General features: G+C 39.2%; 1 protein-coding gene across 3 annotated transcripts in view; it reads left to right on the forward strand.

Annotated features, from left to right (window-relative positions):
• The window catches only part of IQGAP1 (IQ motif containing GTPase activating protein 1), a 59,883-nt gene that overhangs the window by 18,336 nt on the left and 15,890 nt on the right, over positions 1-25,657 (forward strand). For all 3 annotated transcript variants that reach the window (XM_032195126.1, XM_032195125.1, XM_032195127.1), the window contains exons 6-25: positions 1,120-1,187; positions 1,920-2,033; positions 2,333-2,511; positions 3,159-3,249; positions 3,755-3,918; positions 8,974-9,058; positions 10,216-10,379; positions 10,608-10,768; positions 11,269-11,393; positions 15,022-15,185; positions 18,654-18,744; positions 19,244-19,411; positions 19,802-19,944; positions 20,288-20,458; positions 21,582-21,665; positions 21,772-21,843; positions 21,934-22,003; positions 22,976-23,184; positions 24,244-24,399; positions 24,561-24,724. In XM_032195126.1, the coding sequence (XP_032051017.1) occupies positions 1,120-1,187; positions 1,920-2,033; positions 2,333-2,511; positions 3,159-3,249; positions 3,755-3,918; positions 8,974-9,058; positions 10,216-10,379; positions 10,608-10,768; positions 11,269-11,393; positions 15,022-15,185; positions 18,654-18,744; positions 19,244-19,411; positions 19,802-19,944; positions 20,288-20,458; positions 21,582-21,665; positions 21,772-21,843; positions 21,934-22,003; positions 22,976-23,184; positions 24,244-24,399; positions 24,561-24,724 (2,643 nt within the window). The remainder of the gene's footprint in view (positions 1-1,119; positions 1,188-1,919; positions 2,034-2,332; positions 2,512-3,158; positions 3,250-3,754; positions 3,919-8,973; positions 9,059-10,215; positions 10,380-10,607; positions 10,769-11,268; positions 11,394-15,021; positions 15,186-18,653; positions 18,745-19,243; positions 19,412-19,801; positions 19,945-20,287; positions 20,459-21,581; positions 21,666-21,771; positions 21,844-21,933; positions 22,004-22,975; positions 23,185-24,243; positions 24,400-24,560; positions 24,725-25,657) is intronic.

Raw genomic sequence — 25,657 nt, forward strand, 5'->3', positions numbered from 1 at the left:
TTTATTCCTAGAGTTGGCTAGCACAAGTTCTTGTTACATGTTTCTTGTTAGAGCCTGGCCATTTTCTATTTTTTTCCTCCTATACAGCAGTCAGAATGGTGGACGATAACCAAGTTTAGTTAGAAAATTAGGCTTGCTGCTGAAGTCTTTCTAGATCATATTTAGGAAAAGAAAAATAATTCAGGGAGGAAATTGAATAGTATTTAAGTTAAAGCTGAAGAATTTATAATCTTTAATAATACCTTTTTACTACTTAATTGGAAAAAAAAAACAACCTCTTTCATCTGAAATGTTCTATAGCTGGTTTCTCTGCAAAGGCAGACTTCTCAAGATTGTGATTTTTAAATAATTTTGCTTACCATCAAAAGAGAAATAGTTATGCCATGTACATGTAAACTTGGAAAAGGATATTTAAAAAAAAAAAGCTTCTTATTTTTTCAGGCATTGTGTACCACTATTTTCTGGTTAAAGACGTAGAACACTGTGTTGTTCACATTCCATAAGTCATAGGTGTTTCTGCCTAGTGCTTGTGTTTAATAAAAATAATAAAATATTGCTTAGATCTGTAAAGATTGGAGATTTAGATTTTTATGAGTTTAGGTCATGTGAAAAGGTGAAATTGTCTGTCCTTTCTTTGCCATGCAAGTCAGAACTGAGTTTAGCCTGAGGAATGGTTATGTTTTTTTAAATAATTTATTTTTAATGTTCCTGTATAATTAGATATTTTACTAGAGGGTACATGAGCTGTGCTGAGCCAGCCTGACAGGCAAGAAGGATGAACTTGTTTCTCTTTCTCCAGTCCTAGCTATCCTTAGCTGTGTGGATTTATCCCCCCTTAGTAGCAGTTCCGTTTCTTGTCAGGCTCCTTTGTGAGTTGGATCAATACACTGAAATTAAAGAAAAAAGACTGAGTTAATATGTTAATACCATTTTAGTAAGTTAGATCAGCTTAGTGAAGTCACGTGCAGCTGAAAAGGGAGGAAGAAGAGAGTCAGCTCTCATTCTGTTGGTGATGTATTATGCTGGTTTACCTGAATGGTTCCTTAAATCTTTATTTCCTAAAATTGTTAGAACCATGAGGAAAAATTACTAGTTCTGATTGATTATTTTCTTTTGCAGCCTGTACCTGTTCAAACTGGGTCTTGCCCCGCAGATTCAGGACCTATATGGGAAGGTAGACTTTACAGGTAAAAAGAAAAACTGTGCTGATGTTGTGTTGTAGGCATTATATAGATCAGTGAAAGGGTTGTTACTGTGGGAGTCCTAAATGCAAATTAAAATCAATATTAGTGGCTGTGAGAAGTTCCAGTAGTTAAAGCAAAAGATTTGTTTTGAGTGCTTCTAAGACAGGTAGTTAAATAGTCATTAGTTCACTAATCATTACTTTCACAAATAACAGTTGCTTAATATTTCACCGCTGTTGGTGTAGGATGCTTTAGGCTTGCCTTCATCCCATTGGGAGAAGTTTTAATCTTCAAGTTGGTAAGCAGTTCTGAGTTCCCTTAAGAGTTTAAAGTAGAGCTGCTTATGGCCCTATGCCTCATCAAGATTTCAGTTACTTGATTTGTACAGGAGTGTCAAATTGTGTGTTCTGCGTTTTCAAAATTACTGCCTGAGGACACACACTAGATTTAAATGCTTTATTTTCCTGCAAACCAGTTATTGATTATACCTATAAAAGGCTAAACTAACAGCACTGTTTTTGAGTTATGTGGTGTTTTGCAATAGCGTGTCTCAATATCTTCCATTTCCCTTTCATATCCTCCATATCCCCTTTTCTCAATGCAGTCTCTCTGCAGGAAAAAGGAATGCTCAAGTATCATTTGTGCGTTTTCCTGACTTCCTATCATATGTATTGATATACATAGCTGTTTCCTAGTGCATTTTAGCCTATATAACACTTTTAATGTACATTTTAGAGGAAGAAATCAGTAATATGAGGCTTGAACTGGAGAAGTATGGTATTCAGATGCCTGCCTTCAGCAAAATTGGAGGAATTCTGGCAAATGAGCTCTCTGTGGATGAAGCAGCATGTGAGTCATCTTATGTGATTATTCAAATCAGCATATTAAATAATAAGGGTCAGTTTTAATGCACCTTGTTTTAAGACATTATAGGTCTTTTTGAAGAGAGGGAAGAGGGTTTACATGTGAATTCTTTCTGCTAGAATACACTACTAAGAAGTAAGACATCCTTTTCTGTCAGGAACACAAAAACATGCTGGTTTTGCTTTCCGGTTAACTTGCAGATAATTCTTTTATTTTCAGTCAAGTTCTCAATTTTTAGCAGGGCTGTTGTGTTTGTGGCTCTCAGGCTGTGGCTTGTTTTTCAGTACATGCTGCGGTCATTGCCATTAATGAAGCAATCGACCACCAGGTTCCAGCTGACACACTTATGGCAATGAAGAACCCTAATGCCATGCTGATAAATCTTGATGATCAGCTGGAATCCACTTACCAGGACACTCTCTACAGAGCAAAACAAGACAAGATGGAGAATGCTAAAAACAGGGTAAATCAATTATTTTAATTCATCTATTTGTTTGCATTTCAATTATGTATTGTAGCTTAAGCTGTGAGGGAATTCACAGAATGTGTTACAGTCCTGTATATATAGTGTTAGGTTATTAATATTTATTCCTGATGATATTCTAATATGGCACCCAGTAACCCATCTTCCTATGGTAGAAGACGGCAGTTAGTTGCTTTACACTGTTCAGCTATCTGAATTACGCATTGTATATGTAGACGCAGCATTCATGTCATCCTTTATATGTTGGGAATGCTATCCGTCTATCTTCAAACTATATTAATACACTTTTATATCAACGAAATGGTGAGCATAACCAATTGACCCTCCCAGTAGGGTTCAAGGTAGCTTATTGCACTATATATCAAATGCCTAGGTATGTCTTCTGCTTTCCGTGTCCTGGAGCTCTGCCGTGTGTTCAGGTAGAGTCCATAAATTGAAATATGGTGTTTCTATGCCACGTGTTTACTTCTAGGGCTTTTAGCATGTGTAGGTCATGGATAGATGACCCATCTCAGCTCTGTATGAACAATTGTGCTCACTGACTTATTTACATGAAAGGATTATGAACGATCTCTGAAGACAAAGGAGATCATAGAAACACTAACTAGTTTTTATTTCATTTTCAGATTGCCTCAGAAAATTCAGAGAGAGAGAGAGATGTGTATGAAGAACTTCTGACTCAAGCTGAGATTCAGGGAAACATCAATAAAGTGAACAGTAGGTATCATGCTAAAGTAATAGTCCTGGTTAAAAGAATACTTTAAAATGATACCTGTGTTCCTCCTCCTTGCTTTCTATAACAAGAAGAAAGCTGCTGTAGTGCTAGCAGAAGTGGAAGGCAGTTCCCTTGCTGTTTTTGTTTGTTTGTTTTTTGCTTCTTTATTTTTTTTTTAAATGTGCTATTGGTACATAGTCGTAAGATGAATTTATTTTGACTTCTGCTGCTCTTCCTTAAGGGGATGGATTACCTGTATTGCTTCTGGAGCCTCACATACCACTCTGCTGCCCCACAATTCATCTTGAGTAATGTGTGTTATTTCCATCCTTCAGCTCGTTGTTAAAATACTGTTTTGCAATTGGTTTGGAAGTCTACCGCTCAGATCACATACCTAACTTGCCACACATCATGTCTAGGAGTATTTCTTTCTGAGCAGTAGATTATATAACCTATGGGACTTTCTCATTTAACGTTTCTTTAAAAATTGTACTTTACTGTCACTAGCACATGCAGCCATATCAAAGATTGGCCTAGCTTTGGAACAAGGAGATGCGTTAGCACTTTATGAAGCTTTGGCAACGCCAGCCCTGGGACTCCGAGGACTGCTACGAGAAAACTGTGACTGGTATTTCAAGCAATTTTTGAGTGATAGACAGCAGAAGAAGGAGGTATGGAGAAGCCTAGATCACTGCTGTTTTTTTTACTTCTTTTTTTGACATACCATTGTCCGTAGTATACTAATTGCTTGCAATGTACCTGTATTACAGTTTAGTGTTGTTTTGAAAAACTTAGCACTAATAGGCAGATCATACAGTAAACATAATTGTTTAGGCAGATCATACAGTAAACATAATTGTTTAATTTTAATTCTGCATATGTAAGGCCAGTGTAACACTTTATATATAGGTATATAAGATTAAAATGCTTTCACAAAACTTGAAAATACTCACTTGTATGTGTATGCACAGAACAGTATAATACAGATGCATCTTTCCTCTTGTTTTACTGTTGTCAGTGATCACATAGTGTGGATATTTGTGTTTTATAAATACCTATCCAGATAAGCATTATTCTACTTTCACTATGGAAAATCCTATCCATAACCAAAAATGATACTAGATTTTCACTTAAAGCCAGCTCCAGTGGATTTTAGGTGCAGGTTGGCTTATTTTATGCTTATTTTATTTATAAAATTCACAAAATAGATTTAAAAAAAAAAAAAAAGTGTTGTGTCAATTGTTACAGTGTCATCATGTTAATAGGGGAAAATATGCTGCTATATAGATGGTTATTACTACTGCATTTCTTTAGTGAATTACTTTTTGAAAAGCTACAGCCGAGTAGACATGGTATTGCATGCATTTGGATCCAGGAAAAATGCAGACAAGTCAGTTGTACAGTTACAGCAAACTACATCTTGGGCACTGTGGTGGATACATATGTACTTATAAGTAGAAAATGCTACGATATAACTCAACAGTGGCTGCTGGAAAACACATCAGAGAGAAAGAGACAGCTTTTGCACTGTTGGAGTATAAAAAAGTTTCCAAAAGTTCAGAACACGTAGATAAAGTAAAAGGCTGGAGAAATGTATTTGTTCATAAGACCTTTGAATCACAGTTTGAAGTAGAAGTAGTTAGAGAACTGTTACAGATCTGAATCTGTAGTAGGGCCTGGCAGTTTACACTGAGGTCCTGGATAAATGTCAGGTTTGAACAGACAACATACCAGTTATGTTGAATTCTGGGGAGAATAAGTGCTTTATATTTTTCAAGTGCTAAATAGTCAGGTACTGGAGCTGATATCATTGATAGTACAAGTCTTATATTGTCAGGGCAAGTAGCAAACACTGTGTGTCAGGTATCAAGTAATCATATGTAATTACCTGCTCCAAGCCAAGATCGCAGAACAGATCTTCCTGGAGGCAGTGTTAAGGCACACGCGAGACAAGGAGGTGATCTGAGACAGCCAGCACGGCGTCACCAAAGGCAAATCATGCCTGACTAATCCGGTGGCCCTCTGCGATGGAGTGACTGCATCAGTTGACAAGGGAAGACCGACCGATGTCCTCTACCTGGACTTCTGTAAGGCTTTTGACACAGTCCCACACGACATCCTAATCTATAAATTGGAAAGATATGGATTTGAAGGGTGGACCATCCGTCGGATAAGGAATTGGCTCGATGGCCATACCTAGGGAGTAGTGGTCAATGGTTCTATGGCCAGGTGGAGGCTGGTGACGAGCAGTATCCCTCAGGGGTCTGTCTTGGGACTGGTGCTTTTCGAGATCTTCATCAAGGACATGACGATAGGATCAAGTGCACCCTCAACGAGTTTGCAGATGACACCAAGCGGAGTGGTGCAGTTGGTACGACAGAAAGAAGAAATGCCATCCAAAGGGATCTGGCCAGGCTGGAGAAGCGGGCCCACCACGTGAACCGCGTGAGGTTCAGCATGTCAAGCGCAAGGTGCTGCACCCGGGTCGGGGCAACCCCAGACAGGAGTATGGACTCGGAGAACTGTTTGAGCAGCTCTGCAGGGTTGACCTGGGGGTTCTGGAGGACGGAAGGCTCGATGTGAGCCAGCAGTGTGTGCTTGCAGCCCCGAAGGCCAACTGTGTCCTGGGCTGCATCAAGAAAGGTGTGATCAGCAGGTCGAGGGAGGTGGCTGTCCTCCTCTGCTCTGCCCTCGTGAGGCCCCACCTGGAATCCTGTGCCCAGGTTTGGGGACCCCAGCACAAGAAAGATGGGGACCTGTTAGAGCGAGTCCAGAGGAGGGCCGCAAAGATGATGAGAGAGCTGCAGCACCTCTCCTGTGAAGAAGGGCTGAGGGAGCTGGGGCTGTTCAGCCTGGAGAAGAGAAGGCTCAGGGGAGACTTCACTGCGGCCTTTCAGTGCTTAAAGGGGTCTTATTAAAAAAAAAAAAAAAAAAAAAAAAAAAAGATGGAGGGGGACTCGTTACTCAGGTACATAACAACAGGATAAGGGGGAACGGTCTTAAACTAAAAGAGGATAGGTTTAGATCAGACATTAGCAGGAAATTCTTTGCTGTAAGGGTAGTGAGGGCACTGGAACAAGTTGCCCAGAGAGGCTGTGGATGCCCCATCCCTGAAAGTGTTCAAGGCCAGGCTGGATGGAGGATGTGTTGGACAGGGTTGACAAGCAAAGGGTGTGTGTAGAGTGATATGGATGAGAGAGACCCTACAGTCAACAAATTGGGGCTGAAGGGGGCTTATTTCTAGTGTCAGAAGTGCCAGAAGAAGAATGTTATATGGGAAGCTCTTACCCTCTTCCTGGGAAGGCATCATGACTGGATGCTTCTCTGAAGTGCCTGTATACCAAAGCATGTAGGATGAGGAACAAAGAGGAGGCATTTAGGGGTCTGTGCAGTTTCAGAGGAGCTGTGATCTTACTGGAGTCTTCAGGAGAGCCTAATAATCTGTTCTTGGAACTGCTTGGAAGAAAAGCACAAACATGGTCCTGAAAGAGAGATCTAGGAGAGCTTACTGATTTTTCAAGGCTCATCTCCTCCAAACTGGATAATGCCTGTCCTGCTGAGCAAAAGAGGCAAGAGGCTCTATTCTGGATGAACAAGGCACCTTCGACAAAATTCAAACAGGAGAAGGAAGCATACAAGAGGATGAGGATGGAAGCATGGTCACGTGACTCAGAAAAAACACGGCGATGCTGTCTGAGCATGAAGGCAGGGTTAAAGGCAAAGCCCGCTGGAGCTGAATCTGAGCAGGAGATGTTGAAGGGCAACAAGAAGTACTTGTACGTTGTGGAAGTACTATGTATTTATCAACAGCAAAAGGAATACTAGGAAAAACTTGAGCAGGTGACAGGGGACACAAAGGTTGTAGTAGTGAATGCTTAAACAGCTTGGACAGGTGAGCTGGTGGACTGTGTTCATGAGTGCTGAGGTGAGCTAACCAGTGTGATTGTGAGGCTGGTCTCAGCAGTCTCTGAAAGTTCATGGAGACTGGGGGTGGTTCCCGAGGAACAGGGAGTGAAAGTCCCTCTTGTAATCAAGAAGGGCAAGAAGGAGAATCTAAGGAATTGCAGGTCTTGTCAGCCTCACATCAGTCTCTGGGAAGGTGATGTAGCAAATAAAACAGTTCATCTTCACATGTTGTAATGTTGTTTGTCTTTACGTCTTCTCTTTAAATATTTATATACTCTGATACATCAAATATTATTTATATATTGTTTCATTATTTTATAATACATATAACAATTATGTTATGTATGTATTTTTTTCAGGAGCAGGACTGAATGCACTTGCAGTGCAAGGTGTATGGGAGCTGATTTATGCTCCCACTTTGGATGGGGTCTGCACAGAGTTTATTAGGACATACTGTTCTGCTAATTTAATGTGTTCTGTTCCTTGAACCCCCTCAATGTCAATCTGTGATCAGTAGATTAGCCTGTGTATGTAATAATTCTCTTTTATAGAATGTTAAAAGTTTTTTTTTTTTTTTTTCTACTGGAGAGCAGCTTTTTAGTGTTTAGAAGGATCCCTCGATCTAAAGGGGATACAACAGCAATTCGTAGTTACTCTTGAGTTACTTATTTTTATAAATGCCAGTTTTGTTTCGTGAACAGTTAAATGATGTTCCTCAGAATAATTTCTTAAAGTGAATGTCCTGCTTTGGGATGCTCTTTCAACCAGTTAGTAGTCTACTGCTATGCTTTGCTAGTGTTTCTTATTTGGGATTCTGCACGAAAGATGAAACTGAAGTATGTTATGTGTGTAGCTGTTAAGCTCTTCTGTGGGTATAATAGGACTTAGTTCAGCAGCTGCTGCTATTCAGAAGATATGTCGCTTAGCTCTGAAGAAAAAAAAAAAATAACTTTGCAAGTGATGTTTCTTGGGAGCTACATTTCAGATAGGAAAAAAATTGGGCTTTTTTGAAGTCCTACCAAGCATTGGGGTGGCAGAAACTCTTCATAGTTTTCCAAAGATAACTCTAGGGATGAAATAGGACCAGGAAGGTTTTTACCAAATGTTTTAGTCATAGCAAAACCAAGATTCAGCTGTTTTCTGAACTGCAAAGTCAGATTGCATGCTCTTCCAGAAAGTAGTTGAAAGCTCTTAATATATAAATATGGTCGTTGGTGCTTCTGGACAAAAATCTTTACCTGTGTGAACTATAATGAAGGGTTATGGCCTGTATAGGTAGTACCCAAGTTATTCTGTCCATCCTGCTCCACAGTCTCATTTTCTGTTTTTATTCATGTGATACTGTATAGTCCAAGAAGCATCACATATAAGCCATAAAATGGATATTGTCTGGTTTTGACATTCATATAGCTCTTTCACTGGTTGGAGGTAAAATGGAACATGAGTTAATGTGTATGTTCATGGCAAGCTACACAAATACTAACTTGCCTGCAGCACACAGTTCATACAGAAAATCTTTTCCCCACAAAGTTGTCTCCTTTGTCTTACATATTTCAAAATATTTGGAAGTGGGGTCTTGCATTTAATAATCGTTGTTTTCATGGGACTGCACTTCTAAAAGGGATCAGGTTGTACACATGTACTCTTTCAGCTTGGAACTGAGAATCTGTTGAGTGTTTTGTCTTCTGAATGCATGCGGCATTCTTTGTAGAAGGGAAAAGCTGCCTTTTTTTTTTTTTTTTTTTTTTTTTTCTTTTTGCAGAACTTTTTGAAGTGAATGAGCTGACATTGTTTCACTCTACCAATTTGTTTTTTTTCAGGCTGGCCTTACAGGTCTTGTGCAAAAGGAAGAGTTGCAGTTGGGAGTGGATGCTGCTAACAGGGCAGCACAACAATATCAGCAAAGTAAGGAGCACCAGAAATTATTGCAGCAAAAAGTAGCTGTGGGATGTCATCAGAAGGATGAGAGCATAATATTTGTGTTTATGTGGAGATACATCAGGTTTCTTTCAGACTATTATGAATGTTCTTTAAGTACTTAAAGGCTACTGAAAACAGTAAAAAATAATCATGACAACCGTCTGTAGTGCCTTTTATCCGGCTATTAAAATACTGCTGGAGAAAACAGCACATTAGTTGAAACACTAAGCAATGTGAAATTTTTGCATCCATCTTAAAGAACAAATTTCCCAGTCAGCTAGTATTAATGTAGTTTTATGGATCTGTGAAGGAAATCTGGATTACTGCGTGAGGTGTGAAAGCTAGGTTATCTATTGACCATTGATGTAAGTCTTACTTGGTTTGAGCTACAGAACTTCAGCTGTTTTTGTATGCCTAGTTGTTTCTAAATACCAAGTAGCAAATGATATACAGATCACAATGGCTGTTTTTTGATCAGTGCTTCTGACATCAGGTAGAGCTCTCTAATGGGGAAGAACGTTCAGTTTTGGCTGTGCAAGAGCAATTAGTTCAATTTGTAATATGTAGAAAAAAGGCTACGAAAGGCATGGGTACGGAGAATTTAGATTACAAGAAAATAATGAATGTCTAATAACTAGGAAGCTACCATCAAAGTATCTTACTGGTTCAGCATAGAGCCTGGCATTTGCTTATCTACTTGTGCTATTTTAAAGTTAGCCAAAGTGCATCTGCTATCGAGTGCTTGTTACTTCTTTGACCTATATAGACACAGGAAGGAAAAGTCCTTATTAATCACCCATGGAAAAAATTGGCAATTATGAGACTTCTTTTCATCGAAAGACTGACTTAGTGAAACAGTCCTCTGAGAATCAGGCAAAAAGGTGGACTGGTTTTAAAAATGAGTCTTGTTTTAAAAATGTGCCTTATTTGAAAGAAGGCATTATATAGTTTAGTTGTTTGCAAGAATGGAAGATTAACTGGGGAAAAGTGAATCACAGAGCTTCACTCATTTCCTGCCACTAAAGGAATTACTTTTTTTTGTGAAAGGGGTCTGATAATTGAGTAGAATAAAAGCGCCGTCATTACTGGAGACTCAACTGCCTGCTTTCCTCATTCCTTTTGCTACCTCTTGGAATTTCTAGGGCTGGCAGCAGTGGCCAAAATTAATTCTGCAATTCGAATGGGTGATGCTGAGAAGACTGTGGCAGAAATGATGAATCCAGAGGCCCAACTACCAGAAGTTTATGTATTTGCTGCAGCTCTTTACCAAAGGGAGCTGTCCACCTTGCAGCAACAGAGTCATGAAGTAAGTAACGTTCTCTCTTACTTCTGGAAATCGATATGCATCGCTAGATCTACCTTGTCTGTTTCATTAAAATGTGCCTGTCTTGAGCATTCATAGAACTGTATTGATACTTTGTCTGTTCTGATATGATGTTTAATCCCTAAATCTTGAGCTATTTAGTACTTCAAGATTCTTCAAGCAATAGTTTGCAAAGAGAAAGTAGAATTAATTTGTCCTCTCTGTATGCAGGGTAACCTCACACATCCAGAATTATCTGTTGCTGTAGAGATGCTGTCTTCTGTGGCCCTGATTAATAGGGCTTTGGATTCAGGGGATGTGAATACTGTGTGGAAACAACTGAGCAGTCCTGTCACAGGGCTCACAAACATTGAGGATGAGAACTCTCAAAGGTGGATATTTCCAAGAATCTTGTCTGTCCTTGATGTTGCTTATATTTTGTGGTATTTTTTTCTTCTTACACTTCAGGCTCTTTCATTACTTACTACAGTATTGGTTTCTTCTCTGTTGGCACTTGTATCTTCTCTTTGAAATTACCATTTCTTACTAGTCTTGTTTCTGTGCTCTCTTGAAGCTTTCTCATGCTTTCAAGTTAAAGCCACATTCTGATACTACTGGGTTGTCACTGACACTAGGCTAGCTCACCCACAGTGTTTTTTTTTTGCCCTGGACCCTCATTTAGTGTTTTAGTGCTTTTTGCAATTATTTCACACTTGGGCTGGACATCTTTCACACAGGCTTTCCTCTTTATCCTCCCCCTTTTTCATGTTTGCTCCAGTTTCAACCCTCGTGTTCTCTGTCCATTTTGTGTTCAGTTCTGTCATGCTGTCTTGTGTGTTCCCTGGCTAGCTTTTCATGACACTTGACAGTTCTGTTTTTTGTTCTTTGATAGATACATCGATGATTTGTTAAAGCTGAAATCTCAAACACGTGCAGAGGGAAATGAATTTATTACGTGGAATGATATCCAGTCGTGTGTGGATCGTGTGAATTTAGCAGTGCACGAAGAACATGAACGTAAGTTTACCTTGATTCATACTAGGCTGATCCTAGATCATAAGGTGCCCCACAAGTAGGGGCATGCCAATACAGAAAGTTGTTGATTGGCTTATGGTTGAGCAATACATTTGATATCTAGGAAGATATGAGCCAGATTTTGTGGTCTGTGATAAAGGGGTCTTGACAGCAGAACTGTTGATGGAGAGATTGGGCATCCAGGAGTTTTTCTGGTATTGAAAACCGTTGTCTCCAAACACCATGTTAATCTTTCCAATCCAAATTTTTACCCTTTCATTAGGAAAATATGTGATCTGCCCTCAGTATCTAGGATTAGTCCAGAATCTCTATTCAAATGTTTTGGCTTAAAAAGCCAGTTTTGCCATTGAAATTATAAGTTCCAGATGTTGCGACCCAAATCTCAAGTTAGAATTGAAATGGAGTGTGCTGATCTTTTAAGAGCTTTTTGTTTACATCTAGTTCTGTAAGGAAATTAGAAGCTTTCATTTTGTGTTAAGGCTGTGTATGACCAATAGATGTTACAGCCAGGAACTGTAAAACCTGAAATGACTGATAAATTACTTTCTGACTTGTTTAAAAAAAAAAAAAAAAAGTTTCCTTTTAATATGAACTAATTGTATGGAATCCATAGAACTTCTAAATATTTGCATCAAGTATGAGTACCAGATTTCTTAAATACTCATAAAGTAAATTTCTGTTACAAATTGAGAAATGTAAATGGGTGTTAACCGAACTTGTATTTCTTGTATAACTTATGCGTTTTCCTCGTTTCTATTTTTAAATGGTCCTTATGGTAATAAGTGTCTTTTAGCAGTGATAAAAGACTGGGACTGAGTGTAACAAAAATTTCAGGTAAACAGAGAATTGGGGTAATTAATTCTCCTTTCTCCAAGAAAGTATTAGTTGACTTATAATCTGGAGTGAAGATACTTAAGCTTTTGAAAATAGCACAATTAAGCAGACTTATTCTTAGGTAACTCCTTGTGAGGTTCACTACCAGCAGCTATCTTAATTTTCTATTAATTGCTTTCAGTTTCATTAAGGGACTGTGATTTTTTTGTTATGACTAGTACTGAAAACCTTGCAAGTAGTAAAACATTTATGTTCAAGCCGTCTTTGTAATATTTAGTTTAAAGCCTTCTTTATGTGTTGAGGGGAGAGGTTTGTCACAAGCACTGAGGTGAAAATTAAGTTCATCACTGCACACTGAGACAAACAGTTACCCTGTTTGTTACACACTGTCTGTTGTGTAGTTGATGAGCTGTCTCACCTCAAAAGACTATAATCTAGAGAGGGTTAAAATTTAATTTCAGAGCCTGCTATCTTGATTAACTTACATCCTGGATCTCCAAATAGACACTGTGTTTCCTGTTTAGGTCAAATGAGTAGTAACGTGGAAACTAGACAAACAGGGACCCACACAAGTGTATGCACACACCAAAATGTTAATTTCACGGTCTTCTAGGTCATGTAGTCCAACAACCTTCTTATAACAATCCTATACCCTGTAAAACAACAACAAAAATTAAAAAAGTGCAAAAAATACAGTAATGGGAAAAGATGTTTTCATGCGGAGTTTCTCAGTTCTTTCATCTGTTTGTGTTTCATACGTGCTCTTATGCAAGGATACTTTTGTCTCATGTCTGTGAAGAAGTTAGTCTGAGAAAGTCCTCAAGCCATACAACCTTGTATTTTTCCCTTCCACTTATCCTGATGTGGATAGTGGAAGGTTTCAAATTCAAAAATGTTTTATAGTGAGGGGGTAAAACATATTATTGTTCCATGGAGTAGTCTTGTCATGCCCGTATTAGCTAACTAATCAAAGATAATTACTGCTTATCTTCTGTGCCCTCTTGTAGGTCAAAGAGTTACCGTATCTGCTTTTCTTCTGTCCTCTTGTGATCAAGTAGTCTCAATATTCTTGCGTGTGTGTGATCTTTTTAAAGAAAGGGTTCCCCCACATCCTTCCGAGCACCTGTAGGGAGAGAAGTATCTTTAAAGATGAATATGTACCTGAAGTATATGTACACGTTGTAGACGGGCGTAAAGAGTCTGTACCAATCTGCCTGGGTCAACCAGAAGGATGTCAATTTAAGAACAGAAAGAATCCTAATGGTAGTTTTGGTCCACTACAAGCTAGAGCTCTGTCAGTAATACAGAAAAAGAAGACTTAGTAAATACTAGGTAGTTCTGTTTGGGTAAAAGCAGATGATAGTCATATTGTGATGATAACAAAGTATCTTTCATTTTGGCGTTAACTAAAACATTTGATAACCTGATCATTATTGCTGGACATCTTAAAAGTAGTAAGTTCAGAAAGTTTGTGTTCTGCATTTCTAAAAGATCTCTTCCCCCAACTAAATCTATGCCAATCTGGAAACTGAAATTAGAGAAGGTAAAGCGAGGAACAAGTCTGAGCAAGTCTGGTAGATAATTATAACGTAATTATAATAATTTATTAACTGTTTGAATCAGCTTACTGAGAATTCTGCATAATGCAGAATCCATCACAATTTTACTGAAGATTGCAATCAAATTATTCCCTAGACATGTCCAAAGAGACAGCGAATGTGAATGCTAGTCAGACTAGGTAGACTCTTGGTTTTGACCCTTAAAGGTCTCAGTGGGTATCCAGTAATGATTTTGACTCTGTGTTTATTACCTGTTTTTGTGCCTATTGCCATGGGGACTACGTTCTAGGTAAAAAGTCATCTGAAACATGGTTAGATCTGATGATAAAGACCATGTATTTTGAAGTTCTGGGATATGTGTCTTTGTGTCATTCTTGAAATCTTTTTTGTAAAGAACAGCTCTGTGGCTTGAAGGAGATACAAGTTGAAATGGTGCTTTTTGACAGAAACTATACCATCATTTTACTATACCATCATTTTAGTGACCCTGGTTCTTGTAGTGTCCTCAGTGTGTATTTTTCCTTAATTTCTGCTCCATCCAAATAGCAGCTCTTACCCTGAAATAGTCCCTTTTTCACATAAAGTTTTGTTTAATGATTCTGTTTCTGCATTGCAGAAGAAAAAGGTTTGATCTTTGGATACATTAACCAAATTTGGAAATTCCCACTCCGAGCTCTTCACTTTCTTCTAAAAGATCTTTGTTCTCCATTAATCAAACTGTGCCTTGAATTGACACTGCTTTGAGCAGGGAATTAAATCTGTAGATGTCCATTCCAACCTAAGTTATTTTGTGACTTACAGGAGATGGTTGTTGTAGAAACTGCATGTATGACATAGGCTTTGTTCTCATTTAGCTAACTATAAGATATTTGTGTATGTCTATTTTTATTTAGCTGAAACGTAAACTTAACTTGAGAGCACCCACATCTCTGATAATACGGTTAATATATGTGTAATAAAAATGATTTCTAAAATACAAAGTTACTGTATTTTTAAATGGTCTTCTGTGCAAATCTTTAGCTTCATGTTAAGATTCCTTTCTAAAGAAGCAAAGTAGTCTTGCTTTCTTTACCAGTAAAAATATCTTCTGTTAAAGATGTTGTGATTCTCAGCTGGTATCTGGTTTAGCACAATAGCCCTTTTCTTCTGAAGCACAGCTTATGATTATTGCAAAGAAAAGGATCTTTTTATTTCTCCCCCTACCCCTTTCTCACTAGGGATTTTGGCAATTGGTCTTATCAATGAGGCTCTGGATGAAGGGGACACCAAAAAGACTCTACAAGCCTTACAGATTCCTGCGGCAAAATTGGAAGGTGTAGCCCCAAAGGTAGCTCAGCATTATCAGGACACCCTACTTCGGGCCAAGAGAGAGAAAGCACAGGTAAGTGCAATTAAATACGTGTCTGAAAAAGCTTTTGCATCTATGTAGTGTGTGTATGGTGGGTATTCCTTGTCCTGAAAGCCAGGAAACAAAAATGGAAATGGAGAGATGGGCACTCTGCATGCTATCAGCTGATCTTACCCAGTCAGCTTGGATATTTCTATATTAGAGAAAGAGATATACAGCCATAAGACACGAATCTTCACAACTTACAGAGGTAGGTGTAAAGCTATTAACTGCTCAGCTAATCCCAGGTCCAGAATGAGATACGTATCTCATTTTTGGAGATACAGTGCTTCATCTTCCTTTGTTTCGTTTTGTGAGGAGACCATCTTTATTCTATTAGGTCTGAACTTTTGAATGTAAGTCTCGTGCAAGCTTTTATATTTTTAGTATTCTTGGTTAAATGTGGGTGTAGGCATATTACATAAGGCAAAAAAAAATCTGAAAGAAAAAAATAAGTTAGGTGATGAATTGGGGAGGGAGGGGGGGAAGCAAAATACATGCTACTAGCAAAATGTATTTTGATGCCTGTCATTCACTTGGTGACACTTCAGTTGCTAAGCATCCTCAATGCTAAGGATTTTTTGAGCGCTAGTTTTTCTTACTCGCGAAGGACTTCTGCCTACTTGTATGGAGTTGCCACTTGGAGTAACTGAGTAATGTCCAAGTAAAAATGGAGAGAGGAAGGGTGATCTGATCTTAATAGTTTAGGAAAGAACATGAGACTGTGTGTGTATACATGCTACTGATTTTTGAGTAGTATGGATGGGATGCTGATTTTCCCCCCACTCCCCATACTTACAAAGAAGTAGCATACTGGCTTGCTTCCAGTGGCCTAAGAGTGTTTAATTTTGTTTGCCGTGCAGCTCATTGCTCTAATTTCAATGCAGTATTTAGCACAGTAGAGACTAAGATCATATTGTGGTGAACATTGTGGTGTGGTTGTTTTTTTTTGTTTGTTTTTTTGTTTTTTTTTGACTAGGTGTAAACATACATGATGACAATAGCTGGAAACTACACATTGGTGATAAAAATCATTAGCAGCTTCCTCAAGGGCCCCGAAAGGGTTAATGTTCTTCAGGAACACATTTTGTGCTGAAGCATTTCCTTCTGCTGAGTCAGAATGAAATAACAAACTCTTTTTATTGTGCACTTAAGCTTCTGCCAGGCTTGGCTGGTAACTTCAGTTGGCGTGAAATTACCTTATTTAGGCATATGTTCATTTTAGAGCTCCTCCCAGCAGCATGGCAGTAATTTCAGAAATTGAGATCATATTACAACGTAACATTGTGGGGAGAATTAATCACTATCACTGTCCTAAGTCAACTCTTACTAACTGATGAATTCTGAACCTTGAGGCTGAGAGGGATGATAGCTCACCACAAGACATTCTTCAGTTGCTTTTGTGTTAGGGGCACATTGTATGATGCATATTTATCATGTGATGAGTAGAGAGAGAAAGCATCACTCCTCTGTATTATGCTGTGCATGCCCTCTGGAAGTCTGTGGTAGGAAATGCATAGAAAAGCACTGGATGGTTCTGATAGTCTTTGGGTTGGTGACTCTGCAAGTAGAGATTACAGGTACAGAAATTGGTTCTTTGATCGTCCCCCACTCCCTGGGTAGGAATTTCTCTGTTGCTGAAGCTGTCATGGGACTGTCTGAGCTTTCAGATAAAATTTGCCTGAGAAAGAGACGTTCTGTAGAAGGAAGTGACATTATATATGTTGGTTTCAAACCAAAACAGTGAGGAAAAAATGTGGAGGGTACGTAAGGAAATGTTCATTTTCAGTCTGGCCCTAAAACTCTTGAACAGTGTAAGTAGTGGCTCTTTTTGTGCGACATTGATGATTATTCTATATCAGAAGTAAATGTTTGCTGTGTTCCATTTATACAACAGTTGTTAGAGTGATAGCAGTTTCTTCTTAAGATTTCTTTCATGGTTACCTACATGAAGCACCAGTGGGTGGGAGAAACTATGCTTGGAAGTTGCTGGATCATTGTTCATTATATATATTTTGGTACTTGGTAGACACTTATCTTTTCCTTCTAAGGTTTCTGCATGTAATAGTTGATTGGATTTCTTCAAATCACAGCCAAAATAAAGGATATTGTGTGATCAATACTCCATAATGAGCAAGCTTTTTAAAACAAAGACTCAAAACGTGCTCTTACTACTGTGCATTCACACCTAGCTGCAATATGTACAATGCTTTTTGGCTTACTCCTGCACGCATGCAAACTTCTATGGACAGGGCCAAGAATAGCCTGATGTACCATTAGTTACCTGAGACTTTCTAGCAGCTATGCATATGTGTGCATTGGCACCTTCATTTTTTTTTTTTTTTCCCCCTCAAAGAATACTTTGCAGATTTCATTTGTAGAAGGACTAACCTGTGTTAGTCCATGCTGAGGTCCACCCAGCTAGAAGACAGCTTTGCAGAAAAGGACCTAGGAGTCCTGGTGGACATCAAGTTGAACGTGAATCAGCAGCGCACCCTTGCTTCTAAGAAGGCTAAGAGTATTCCTGGCTGTATGAGGCAAAGTATTACCAGCAGGTCAAGAGAGGTGATCCTTCTTCCCTACTCATCATTGGTGAGGCTGCCCCTGAAGTACTGTTTCCGATTCTGGGTCTCCCAGTACAGGAGAGACATGGACATACCGGAGGGAGACCAACATAAGGCCAACAAGATGCGTAAGGATATTGAGCACTTCTCAAGAGAGTGCTGGAACTTTATAAAGATGAGAAGGTTCAGAGGGGGAATCTCATCAGTGTATATAAATACTCAAAGGGAGATGGAGCCAGGCTCTTTTCAGTGGCACCTGTTGCCAAGAGACAGTGGGCACAAACTGAAACACAAGAGGTTTCATCTAAACATCAGGAATTACTTCCTTACAGTGTACAGGTGACTGAGCTTCTGACAGAGGTTGCCCAGAGAGGTGGTAGAACCTTCTTCCGTAAAGATCTTCAGAAGTTGTCTGGACAAGGTCTTGGGCAACCTGCTTGAGCATGGGGACTGGAACAGATAACCTCCAGAAGTTCCTTCCGGTCTAAACCATTCTGTTATTTTTGTGTTCCTTGGAAAGGCACATCCTCTCAGCAAATATTTCTTTAGGATTAACAAGTACAGATTCCTCTGTCTTGAGTTCCCTTACCTGACCTCTGCTTATCAGAGCAACTACCATTGACAAAATTTTGGGGTGCTTCTGTTTCCTGGTAATCAATTTTGAATAGGAGGAGGTATTGAGTCTGGTAATGCTGTAGCCTAGTTGTCTCTGCTAGTCACAAATGCACATGATGTCTGTGCTAAAGTTGGTTAGAAAGATACTTAAGTGCTTCTTATTCCCTAAGAGACTGAAAACTACTGTATTGGCTATTGCTCAGTACAGAATATTTCACTTTGCAAAACCAGTGATACTTTTCTCCTCATGCTGTGAACTCTTTCCTCGTCACATTCTCTTCAGGACACTCAGGATGAAACAGCTGTACTTTGGCTAGATGAAATTCAGGATGGGATTCATAGGGCCAACAAGGACACAGAGGAGTCCCAGAGATGTAAGTATCTTTTTGCTCTTTAGCGCAGCTGGCAGGTGGACTGGTCCACCTATCATTACGTCCCACTAGAGATGGTACTAGTCGTAGCAAAGGCCCCTTTTGGGTCAGTTAGGTGTTGTGATTGAGCTCTGTCAGAGGAAGCTGTCTTAACTAAAACTGTTGTCAGGGTAGAGCTCAGCGGAAGGATGGAACACTGTGTTGAAGAGAAATACTGTTAATAAGTCAGCACCATACTTGTGCAAAAATCCTGGGCTGTCAGGCACTGTACCATGTATAGCTGGATACTCCATACTAAAAAGACCTCTATACTACAAGTTGCCTTGTAGATTTTTAATCTATAATTTGTATGTGTATATATGTATATGTACAATTGAGTATTTGTGTACACACACACAGTTTCTGCGTGCATCTGTTGCCTTGCTCTATTCTGTTGTTTTGTCTTTGCTGAGTCACTAAGCCCCTGAATGCCAAGGTAACTTGCTTCCTTGTATTGTCAAAGTTTCCTTAGGAATTCTGGCCATTAATGAAGCAGTAGACCGTGGAGATGTTGGCCATACCCTGAGTACCTTGCGTTCACCGGATGTTGGGCTATATGGAGTCACTCCAGAATGTGCTGAAACGTACCAGCGAGAGCTGGCAGAAGTCAAGAGCGGAAAAACGGCAACAGGTGAATCACAAGTAGCTAATTGTTAGCACAATAAATCCAAAATCATTGCATGCAGAATGGAAACAAGATGGAAAAAAAACCTGTAGGGAGAAGTCTTGTCTTATGGGTGTCTTGTTGCTGGAGTCTTGTGTTATAGGAAACTGAGTCTAGCTGGTAAACTAAATTTAAAAAAAAAAAAGAAAAAAAAAAAGTAAACAGTGAAATATCCTCTACTTGTAGAATGCATTGTGCTTAGGTAGTTCTTGTATTAGTTCCTTAGGGTCGCAGACATTCCTTCTCTTGCTTGGAGGAAGAAACAACTGTACGTGTTTATTTCCTTATTGTAATATTTGTGTATGGGAAAGATAAGACATGTCTGGTTTTGATACTTACACTAGTTTCTGCTTTTAGGGGGCAATGGCAGTGAATGGGTGAAACTCTGGGTGAGAGGAGGCTATAATTATTATCATAACCTGCGTACCAAAGATGGAGGATGGGATGAACCAGATGGATTTGTGCAAAATGACACACAACTGTCACGGGAGGAGATACAGGTAGGGTAGAAAACATGCGCTATTTTTCTGAAAAGTTGAAGTTCCCACTGTTCCAGTCCTTAATGCAACTCTTAAGAGGTAGTTTCAATGCAGTAGTAATGTTAACAAGCTTTGTAACTCATTTAGTTCACTGTGCACCACCAGCCTTTGCGTGTAAAAACTCCTTGTCCTTTTTCAGAAAATTTGTCCTGTTGGTAAAGGGGTACAGGACTGTGGTATTGCTGTTTATTGAAAGGCAACTTGGAAGTTTCTCTTGAGCGAAGTACAGAAAGCTACTGTAACATCCTATTTCTCGTATCACCATTCTTTCTTTCTGGCTCTTCCTACTATAACACTAAACCAGAGCACCATATCTGGTGTCACTGCGGCATACAACCGAGAGCAGTTGTGGCTGGCCAACGAGAACCTGATTACAAAACTTCAGGCTTGCTGTCGAGGATATCTTGTTCGCCAGGAATTCAATTCCAGAATGAATTTTTTGAAGAAACAAGTCCCAGCAATCACTTGTATCCAGGTAAGGATTTCCTTTAATTCTGCTTCAAACTAGTACTCATCAGTTGCTCTCTATATACACACTTATTGACTGTTTCTGTTCACTCAAACAGTTGTAACTCAAAATTATCTCAACCTCATTTTGCAAATTATCTAAAGGCATTTCCTCCCAAAGAGTCTTCGTATAGTTTGCTTTTCTATTTTACATATGAGCGATAAAGTCTCCTCAGGCAGAGCTGCAGAGAGGAGAAAACGTTTGAGGAAACTTTACTTTCTGCTTTATCATCTGGTTGTGTTTTTTGGGACTAGCACAAAACAAAGTATGCCATATGTCTTCATGTTGATAATACCATGGGATGAATAATTACTGTGATTCCTAATGAATTCAGGAGAAGTAACATAGCTTTCAGTATACCTGGGTAGAGTCTCTTCTCATTTATCCAGGGATTTGGAGAATTGAGGGCATTAAAGAGACAGTGTGATGATTCAGCATGAAGTTGGGCACATTTACAGGAGAACAATGAAAAAAATCTTTCTCCGGTGTTGTAACTGAAATGTGTGCAAATGAAATACATGCTTTGCACCCTATTAACACTTTGAGTTGTGTATGTGTGTTTGTTCCTGCCTAAATAGCGCACATGCTCTTTACAAGTATTTAATAATAAAATCCAATTCATTAAAATAACACTCTCACTTTTAGTCCAATCCCTTGCCTAACTTCTGTTCTAAGAATACTTCTGTTCTAAGAATCAGCGGTAATTAGTCCACTCTAAAGGCTTACAATTCTACATCACTCTACTTTCTAGCATAGCATCTGCCACTTGGCCCTCATGTAGAACAGTTTATGTGAATTTGATTGCTTAGTTATATACCAGCTAGTATACCATATACTTCTCTAACTGTGTTTCTGAAGGCCCAGGCTCTTCATAGGGTAAGTCTCTCATGGTTACAGTTGGTGGAATAAATAGATAGTGCTTCACTGTATATTTTCTACTGTATATCTCTTGTATGATAAGCATGTCTCCATTACATTTTACTTAGCCAAAAAGGAAGTTGGTAGCTGAGCAGCAGAAAGAACCTTAGGATTATAGTTACTTCTCTTTAATTTGAAAAGTAAAGTAAGCATGTGTTTTTTCTGTATTCAGTCTCAGTGGCGTGGCTATAAACAGAGGAAAGCGTATCAAATCCGTTTGGATTACCTCCGAGCACACAAGGACCAAGTAGTGAAGGTAGCGAAGGCTCTCTGCTGATTCGCTTATTTATTTAGAAACCTTTTGGGTAGTAATCTCTGTGGAAAAGTCTTGTATCTGACTTATTTTGGTTACTTTTCTATAGATTCAGTCAATGACCAGGATGTATCAAGCCAGAAGGCGTTACAGAGATCGTCTGCAGTATTTCAGAGATCACGTAAGAGGCTGTCCTGTTAAATGAATTCAGTATTTAACATTTTTACTCTTTCCTGAAAAAGTTCAAATTTTGTTTCTTTTTACATCCTAGATAAATGATGTTATAAAAATTCAAGCCTTTATCCGAGCAAACAAAGCACGAGAAGACTACAAAACCCTCAGTAAGTATTGCTAAGAGAATAAAAATAATCATAGCATGTTTTGCAGTGGAAGGGACCTTAAATTCCAATCCCCCTGCCACGGGCAGAGGCACCTCCCACTAGACCGGATTGCTCAAAGCCCCATCTAACCTGGCCTTAAACACTTCCAGGAAAGGAGCATCCACAAATTATCTGGGCAACTTGTTCCAGTGCCTCACTACCCTCTGACTAAAGAATTTCTTCTTTATATCTATCTAAGTTTACTCTCGTAGTTTAAAACCATTAGTCCTTGTCCTATCGCTACACTCCTGGGAAAGAGTCTCCAGCTTTCTTGTAAGCACACATCAGGTACTGGAAGGCTGGTATAAAGTCTCCCTGTGTAAGCACACGTCAGGTACTGGAGAGCTGGTATAAAGTCTCCCTGGAGCGTTCTGTTCTCCAGGCTGAACAACCCCATTTCCCTCAGCCTGTCTTTATAGAAGAGGTGTTCCATCCCTCTTATCAGCCTCATAGCTCTCCTCTGGAGTTGCTCCAACAGGTCCATGTCCTTATGATGGGGACATGGAACTGTGTTCGTGGAGCTGAACATAGAACTTCAGTTGGGGTCTCATGAGAGCAGAGTGTAATGTGCCTTGAATCTCTGTTTGCAAGGGATATTGCTAGCGTGATGTATGACTTCCAGACAGTTAAGATCAATTGGGATGAAGTTCAGAGAGTAGGTAGTTCTTGAGACTTGAAAACTTGATTCCAGATATTGCTTCCGCTGCTGAGAAATAGAACCACAGTTAGTGAGGTAAATTCAGCAATGTGGACTACTGTAGCCTGATAGCTTTTTAATTCTTTACTGTTCGATTCTGTCATGATTTACTCAAAACAAGAAATTACAGGTGTTGTCAGAAGGTGACAGGTGGTGTTATTTTTTCCTGGCTTGGTTGCTTCTTGACATGCTATTTAAACATTGATAAGACCTGATGTTTTATTTCTTGTTTTTAGTTAATGCTGAAAACCCACCTATGGCTGTGGTTCGGAAATTTGTCCACTTGCTTGATCAGAGTGACCAAGATTTTCAGGAGGAGCTTGAGCTAATGAAACTCCGTGAAGAAGTTGTAACCTTGATCCGATCCAATCAGCAACTTGAAAATGACCTCAATCTCATGGACATCAAAATTGGGCTGCTAGTGAAAAACAAAATTACACTGCAGGTAGGAAATGTGCTGATGGGAGACCAACTACAGAATGAACTGAGCCCAGCGGCAGTTAGCATGGAGAGCTCCTGGCCTTGGGTCTCAGTTGCTCTGACCCAGCGGAAAATATTGCCCCAGACTTACAGATTTTACTCCCAGTAAGTTCTTACTCCATTCCACTTACTTAGTATGTATCCCTAGAAGGACATCTGTAGAAGAAGAAACAAGACCTGAAGCATTACAAAAAAAAAAAAAAAAAAAAAAAAGGCAAAAAAAAAACACAAAGAAAAGAAAACCCACACCAGACTACACTGACCCAATGAAAGCAACAGATTGTATGTTTGAAGGTTTTCAGACCTGTTTTGTTGCTCATTTTTCATTAAATTGGTTGCACACTAGCTTACGTATTTTAGTTTCTCTTACTTTGGATGCTATAGCAGAGAGGGAGGTGATTTCAGAGGCTGAAAATATGCTTATGCCACTTGGAGCTTTTTATTAAAGGAGGTCCCCTCTGTCACTTTGCTGATAATTAATTTCATGCAAAAAAAAAAAAAAAAAGTCTCCCTGATACAGCAGTGCCTTTTATTCAAGATGAAGTTCCAGTCGGCTTTTCATTTGGTCCTGAATGGCATGATGCTAGCCGTGTCCCAGTTTGAAGTCTGAATCATGGTAGTAAAACTCATGTCTGAAGGAGGCTCCAGTTCTTGGGCCTGTGCCTGCAGCAGAAAGCGTCATTGCTCTCTGAGTATGTAGAGGTAGCTAAATATAAAACAGGACTTTGAGGATTAAAGCCCAATTTAAAAAGAAAGATTTTTCTCAGACATTTTTAGGATGCTACCAGCTCTGATAGTAATTGCTGCCAAGGGCGACTAGCCCTTCTGTGGTTCTCAACAAATTCAGAAAGTCGGGAACAAAACAGCGAAAGCACTGCTGTAGGAAATAATGCTCTGCTTCAATAGCCCTTGACACTGCATTTCCACATCCAAGCAAGTGGGCTCTCAGATGCATTTTTTTTTTTCCAATATTGCATGCTATTAAATATTTAGAGTGGAATCTGTCCCTGTCTGTTCCTTCCAGGATGTTGTTTCGCATAGCAAAAAGCTTACCAAGAAGAACAAGGAACAGCTCTCTGACATGATGATGCTGAACAAACAAAGGGGAGGTTTGAAAGCTTTGAGCAAAGAGAAGAGAGAAAAGTTGGAAGCCTATCAGCATCTGTTCTACTTACTTCAGGTATGGAGAATCTAGTGCTGGTAGAGCATTCGTCTTGTCATAGAGGCTTACATGTTTTGGCAGAGTCTTTGCTTGTACACTATTGTTTTGGACCACTGTAGTTCTTCATGATACTGGCCTTCGTGGACTCATGCACTAAGCATTTTTTATTTTTGTTACAGACTAACCCAACCTACTTGGCCAAGCTGATTTTCCAGATGCCTCAAAACAAATCTACAAAGTTCATGGATTCTGTCATCTTCACATTGTATAACTATGCATCCAATCAGAGAGAAGAATATCTGTTACTGCGGCTTTTTCAAACAGCATTGCAAGAAGAGATCAAGTATGTGGTAGCATATGGCATGGCCTTGCTGTCGAATCAGTTTTTGCAGTTTCTAGAACTGAGGCAGTTTTCACATGGTGTCTCATGCTACTGTGCAGATAATGCTGAGCTGTCCCTGCATTCTGCTCTTTCCATTTCACATTATTCATTTTTGTAGTCTAGAAAGAAGCTTGTCCATTAGGAATGAAGCCATTTCACTACAAGTGAAATCTTTTAGTCAAGATTTCACTTCTCAACAAGGCAGCTATTTTTTATCCAATGCAAAATCTTCCTAAAATTCATTCTAATCTGAATTCTTTAATGTCTGCTTACAAAAACTTCGAACAAACTGCAAACTCAGGCTTTACAAGCCAGAGACAGAGCGTAATGCTAAGCTCTCTGGATTTTCAAAACACTTATGAGAAGGCTGAAAATGAGAAGCTTTATTGTTGGCATTTTTATTGACTTAGGGACTCTGGCTGCCCTCAGGCATATTTTGGTTGGTCATTTGAGCCTCAGGAGCTTGGTATTACGTGACTTAAGTTCTTTATGATGCAGAGTTGCACAGCTTGCTGTGAAGAAGAATGCACATGAAGTACTGGAGGAGATTACTTTTTAAGCATTTTAAAAGTTTTTTTTAAATATGAAGATGGCATGTGACCTGAAACAGCACAAAAAAAACAAACAAACAAACTTCTTTAAGTTAGGTCATGTTGAGAGTAGTTGTTTAGGAAAACGCTGATGCTCTATTATCTTTCGGTGTATTTACAATAGTTATATACTAGGTATGGCTTCTGTTACGTGCTTATTTTTAAATACTGAAAGAAGCCTGCAGGTCTTTTTCTTCTGTCTATGTAAAACACCCTTTATTTCATCTATATTTTTGCACTGTTCTCTAATAGAGCATACAATTGGATTTACAGTAATTGTCATTGACGTGCCTACTGACGAGTC

The sequence above is a fragment of the Aythya fuligula genome, chromosome 11 (genome assembly GCF_009819795.1).
Source record: "Aythya fuligula isolate bAytFul2 chromosome 11, bAytFul2.pri, whole genome shotgun sequence".
Taxonomy (NCBI): Eukaryota; Metazoa; Chordata; class Aves; order Anseriformes; family Anatidae; genus Aythya; species Aythya fuligula.